This window comes from Borostomias antarcticus, assembly GCF_949987555.1.
Source record: "Borostomias antarcticus genome assembly, contig: scaffold_656, whole genome shotgun sequence".
Classification (NCBI taxonomy): Eukaryota; Metazoa; Chordata; class Actinopteri; order Stomiiformes; family Stomiidae; genus Borostomias; species Borostomias antarcticus.
Window position 1 is genome coordinate 12,501 of NW_028175575.1, and position 6,492 is coordinate 18,992.

Genomic DNA, 6,492 nt, shown 5'->3' on the forward strand with positions numbered 1-6,492 from the left:
AGTATGCTTACTGAGAGAGAGACCTGCAGCATGCTTACTGAGACAGAGACCTGCAGTATGCTTACTGAGACAGAGACCTGCAGCATGCTTACTGAGAGAGAGACCTGCAGCATGCTTACTGAGAGAGAGACCTGCAGCATGCTTACTGAGAGAGAGACCTGCAGCATGCTTACTGAGACAGAGACCTGCAGCATGCTTACTGAGAGAGAGACCTGCAGCATGCTTACTGAGAGAGAGACCTGCAGCATGCTTACTGGATCCATTGATAACGTATTACTGGTACTCTGTATTGCATATTACTTGGCCAATTTGTACGTTGTTGCTTTAGCAAAAGTGTTATTAAAACCTTCACACCAATAAAGCCTTGGAATTGAAAAAAATGAATTAAGTCACATAGACATTCTCTAGCCACACACACATTCACACACATTCTATAGAGAAATTCACACAGGTATTCTATAAATAAATGAACACAATTATTCTATAGAGTCACAGACATTCACACAGACATTTTATAGAGTCACACAGAAATTCTATAGTCACACAGACATTGTGAGTTAAAGCGACCTATAAACATAATCTTTATTATTATCTGGTAGCTGGAGAGGAGCGTCACTCACATTGATGTCCTTTCCTGCCCAGTTACACTCCTCCCTCCAGTCCACGGGGGCGGGCCAGTAGATCTGTAAGACAGACAGGCTGGGTCAGGGGTCGAAGGTCAGGGGGAGACAGGAGGCGGAAGGGTGGAGGTATGCCTGAGGTCACGACCCCAGACAGGGACAGACCTGCCCTGCACCCTGAGGGACATTGCTGAAAAAACCCTTATCCCCCTGTCTCCTGTGTCCTCTCCCCTGTCCCTCTCTCTCTCTTATCCCCCTGTCTCCTGTGTCCTCTCCCCTGTCCCTCTCTCTCTCTTATCCCCCTGTCTCCTGTGTCCTCTCCCCTGTCCCTCTCTCTCTCTCCCTCTCTCTTATCCCCCTGTCTCCTGTATCCTCTCCCCTGTCCCTCTCTCTCTCTCTCTTATCCCCCTGTCTCCTGTGTCCTCTCCCCTGTCCCTCTCTCTCTCTCCCTCTCTCTTATCCCCCTGTCTCCTGTGTCCTCTCCCCTGTCCCTCTCTCTCTCTCTTATCCCCCTGTCTCCTGTGTCCTCTCCCCTGTCCCTCTCTCTCTCTCTCTCTCTCTTATCCCCCTGTCTCCTGTGTCCTCTCCCCTGTCCCTCTCTCTCTCTCTCTCTTATCCCCCTGTCTCCTGTGTTCTCTCCCCTGTTCCTATCTCTCTCTCTCTTATCCCCCTGTCTCCTGTGTTCTCTCCCCTGTTCCTCTCCTCTCCTCTCCTCTCCTCTCCTCTCCTCTCCTCTCCTCTCCTCTCCTCTCCTCTCCTCTCCTCTCCTCTCCTCTCCTCTCCTCTCCTCTCCCCTCCTCTCTTCTCCTCTCCTCTCCTCTCCTCTCCTCTCCTCTCCTCTCCTCTCCTCTCCTCTCCTCTCCTCTCCTCTCCTCTCCTCTCCTCGCCTCTCCTCGCCTCTCCTCTCCTCTCCTCTCCTCTCCTCTCCTCTCCTCTCCTCTCCTCTCCTCAGTCCTCCTCTCCCCTCCTGTTAAGAACACACAACCAGTTTGACTGATGGGATGGGAGCCACATGTCCCCGCCTGAACACAGGCCGTAAATCAAATGCACCCAAACCTCAAAACCAACAGCAGGGGTTTGAGTCGAACGCAGCGCACTCGTATTTCACCCTGTCAGCCGGGAGCACACTCTGTTACCACTGAGGCTTAGAGGGGTGTGTGTGTGTGTGTGTGTGTGTGTGTGTGTGTGTGTGTGTGTGTGTGTGTGTGTGTGATTCATATTCTACCAGACAGATTAGGGTAAACTATGTTTAATCCAATAGTGTGTAAGGTGCCTGTAAATCTGTGGTAGTTTATGATGTCTGATAGTATTAGAGAGAGTCTACAAGGGCAATGACCAGCTACTGGTCCTGTCCTGCCAAGACACAGGCTAAAAGTGTGTGTCTGTGTGTGTGTGTGTGTGTGTGTGTGTGTGTGTGTGTGTGTGTGTGTGTGTGTGTGTGCATGTGTATGCATGTGTGTGTGTGTGTATGTGATTACCTAACCCCCAAATTATGATGACCTCTGGCCCCTGACCGATGACCCTGTGATCGTCCCTCTCTGGAGGTTGGAGTTCAGCATCCTCACCCTCCACTCACCACTCACTACTAGCCCAACCACTAGATCACCACTAGATCACTACTAGATGACTACTAGCCCAACCACTAGATCACCACTAGATCACTACTAGCCCCACCACTAGATCACCACTAGATCACTACTTGCCCAACCACTAGATCACCACTAGATCACTACTAGCCCAACCACTAGATCACCACTAGATCACTACTAACCCAACCACTAGATCACCACTAGATCACTTCTAACCCAACCACTAGATCACCACTAGATCACTACTAACCCAACCACTAGATCACCACTAGATCACTACTAACCCAACCACTAGATCACCACTAGATCACTACAAACCCAACCACTAGATCACCAATAGATCACTACTAACCTAACCACTAGATCACCACTAGATCACTACTAACCCAACTACTAGATCACCACTAGATCACTACTAACCCAACCACTAGATCACCACTAGATCACTACTAACCCAACTACTAGATCACCATTTGATCAGCACTAACCCAACCACTAGATCACCACTAGATCACTACTAACTCAACCACTAGATCACCACCAGATCACTACTAACCCAACCACTAGATCACCATTTGATCACCACTAACCCAACCACTAGATCACCAATAGATCACTACAAACCCAACCACTAGATCACCAATAGATCACTGCAGGCCAAACCTCGGTCTTCTTCTCTACTGGACAGCAGAGCTTTTATTTGAGTCTGTGGAATCCCAGGTTGATGGAATAATAGATTTATCGCTTGTATTGACAAGTGTGATTGATTGACAGGTGCGATTGACTGACAGGTGTGTTTGATTGATAGGTGGGCTGACCTTGTGCTCCTGCTTGCCAATGTTGTCCAGGCTAAGGGACAACAGGAAGTTGCGTGCGCCCACGAAGAGTCGGCCCCTCTCCTCGTCCAAGAGGAGTGAGCTGAAGCAGCAGGAGCGTTCCAGCTCGAACCTCCGCACACCATTGAACTGCTGCAGCTCTGACACCCACACACACACACACACATGAATAGGTTTTATATTAGATACAGTGTGCCATGCCTGTTACGGCGCCTCCACCTCCACCGTCCTGGGGGCGCTCGCCCTCTCCTGCCCCTCGTGCCGTTTCCGCCGCCCCCAGCCACGTCCCGGGTGCCCCGGGCCGCTCGCCAGCTGTGCTCCCGGCTACGTTCCAGCGGCCGGCGCGTCCTCGCCTCACACCTGAGCTCCGTTCCCATCACCGCACCTGTCAGCTGCCCCCTCATGACCTCCGACCCAAGTACCCAGGCTACACTTCCGCTCTGCACCTGGTTACGTATCCAGCGCCTCCTGCTATCCTAGTGCTGTTTCCTAGTCTGTGTTTCCTAGCCTTCCCCGTGTGGTCCCTGTGCCCTGCCGTACCCCGTCTCTTCTGCCTCCTCCAGTTGCGTCATGCCACCCCGCCCGTTCCACCGTTCCCCCTGGACAGTAAGCGTGCCCCCCTGAGTCTGTCCTGACCCTGTCCTGAGTCTGTCCTGAGCCTGTCCTGACCCTGTCCTGACCCTGTCCTGAGTCTGTCCTGAACCTGTCCTGAACCTGTCCTGAACCTGTCCTGAGTCTGTCCTGAGCCAGTCCTGAGTCCGTCCTGAGCCTGTCCTGAGCCTGTCCTGAACCTGTCCTGAACCTGTCCTGAACCTGGCTTCGTTCAGCTGGGTTCGCTATGGCGGCATGAGGCCAAACGCATGGAGTGGAGCGTGGGGTGGGTGTTGAGAAGGGGGGGGATCATATACCAATTTGGAATTGTTTCTACCGCTGAGGGGGATCAGATGTACACAGATCAACATACACACACACACACACACACAAACAATGAAACAATGTGCATAAGGCAAGTATAATCTTACCTTTGTAGGAGAGCTTCATGCGTGGTGAGGAGGAGGAGGATGAAGTTGAAGATGAAGAAGAGGAGGGGGAGGATGAAGATCGTGGGCTGGAGGACGAGACCTGAACAGTCATCAGGCCCAGCAGGAGGAGTGAGCTGCAGGTCACCGTCATGGCCATCATCATCATTATGGTCATCATCTCGGCACACCGGCTACACACAGTAGTCTGGTGCTTGGCCTAGCCTGGTTCTGGCCTGGTATTGGCCTGGTATTGGCCTGGTTCTGGCCTGGTATTGGCCTGGCGTTGGCCTGGCGTTGGCCTGGTTGGAGCTCTGTTTGGTTCGGCTCAGTCCTGATCGAGCAGTGGTTATCACTGCTAGTGGTTGTCGTAACTCCTGGTCTTCTGAAGTTCCACGATGTCCAGTTCTTTGACGTTCCTCTATGTTCTGTGGAGGTTCTCCGAGGTTCCCCGGTTCTCTGGTTCCGTCCTCCCTGTCTGTTCTGTGGTGAGGGTGAAGCCTCACGCTGGGATAGGAACCTAAAAACAACAGAGGGAGAGAGACCGACTTTACCAAGCAGGCAGGGCCACCGAGACAATACACACACACACACACACACACTCTCTCCCATTGAGCAGGTGTGTATTTAGCCAGAGAGCCCCCCTGAAGCCCAGTCCAGCTACAGATAATGCTGTGTGTGTGAGAGAGAGCTGGGGGGGATTGAGATATGTATGCGTGGCCCAGAGCCATACCCAGCCCCAGCCCCAGCCCCAGCCCCAGCCCCAGCCCCAGCCCCAGCCCCATGCCCAGCCCCAGCGCCAGCACCTCTTCAGCTGCGGTGCCAATCCTGCCCCTCTGCCCTCCCAGAGATAGGAGCTACCAGACTGACTCACAGCTACTGTCTCTACCAGACTGACTGGCTCACAGCTACTGTCTCTACCAGACTGACAGGCTCACAGCTACTGTCTCTACCAGACTGACTGGCTCACAGCTACTGTCTCTACCAGACTGACTGGCTCACAGCTACTGTCTCTACCAGACTGACTCACAGCTACTATGGCTGTGTACTAATGTCCATACTAATTATGTAGTAGGTAGATGTAGTTTACTTCATCAAAATTGTCCCTACTACATCTGGCGTACGTATAGTAGGTACAACATATTCCCGAAATTACCCCCTAAATGTAGCAGGCATTGAGAGGATGCTATTCCGGAAACAAGATGGCGATTTGAGTGAAACGTCGCGACACATCATGTACAGTTTCTGGTTTGTTAAAATTGGTGGAAGTTGAGGCGACAGTAATTCGCCAACCTAGCTTAAAAGTTTGTGGACAGTGTAGTTAAATCTGTTGGCAGAAAAAATATTATTTTTTAGCAGATTACTTCAATATCAAGATTAAGCTAACTATAGGCAGCTTTTTGCTTATCTGTGTCACATTTATTCAGGTTGAGTAATTTACGACTGGCCCAGTTGCTGGATAGCGATGAGAGGAGTCCCAGCCCAGTTGATAACCCTCCGTTGCAGGTTGGGGGGATGCAACGGTCATCTGGGATACTGCCTCTCATAGCTAACCAGCAACAGGTCAGTGGACAGTACCAGGCAGCCTACGTGCTGTCTGAACACAATCCAACAGCTAATTCCCCCAATGTTAGACTAGCGAAACTAACATAAACTAAGCTAGCTAGCTAGCTAGCTAGCTACCAGCTAGCAAGCAGTTGCAAGGTCGAACAAATACAGGTTGTAAAATGATGCATAATTATAAATGAAAACGTAAATAATGAATAATTAACAAATTAACTACTGTGGTCAAAGTGGTTGCGCACTTAGACCATTATAGGGAGATTAGTATAACGCATGGATAATACCGCTCTCTATCACACACACACACACACACACACACACACACACACACACACACACACACACAAACACACCTACACAAAAATCCTTTCACCACTTGGACCCTGTGCCCCGACAGCCACAACAATACAGCCTTTCATTAGAAATAGCCTTCTTTATTACTAAGGTACCAGTACGAGACTCGTACGAGACTCGTACAGTACCAGGGATACTGTACGAGTCTTTCTCTGTCTCTCTCTCAGTCCTAGACCAGGGAACCAGCGTGTTTGACTCAGTCCTAGACCAGAGAACCAGCAGGTTTGACTCAGTCCTAGACCAGAGAACCAGCGTGTTTGACTCAGTCCTAGACCAGGGAACCAACGTGTTTGACTCAGTCCTAGACCAGTGAACCAGCGTGTTTGACTCAGTCCTAGACCAGAGAACCAGCGTGTTTGACTCAGTCCTAGACCAGGGAACCAACGTGTTTGACTCAGTCCTAGACCAGAGAACCAGTGTGTTTGACTCAGTCCTAGACCAGAGAACCAGCGCGTTTGACTCAGTCCTAGACCAGAGAACCAGCGCGTTTGACTCAGTCCTAGACCAGTGA

The 6,492-nt window shown here is 51.0% G+C and overlaps 1 protein-coding gene across 1 annotated transcript in view; it reads right to left on the minus strand.

Moving 5' to 3' along the window:
- The window catches only part of sema3b (sema domain, immunoglobulin domain (Ig), short basic domain, secreted, (semaphorin) 3B), a gene marked incomplete at both ends in the record, with an annotated part of 16,707 nt that extends 12,462 nt beyond the window's left edge, over nt 1-4,245 (minus strand). The window contains 3 exon segments of the mRNA XM_084463302.1: nt 621-683; nt 3,028-3,185; nt 4,068-4,245. Of these exon segments, the coding sequence (XP_084319428.1) occupies nt 621-683; nt 3,028-3,185; nt 4,068-4,245 (399 nt within the window).
- Between the last annotated feature and the right edge of the window lie 2,247 nt (nt 4,246-6,492).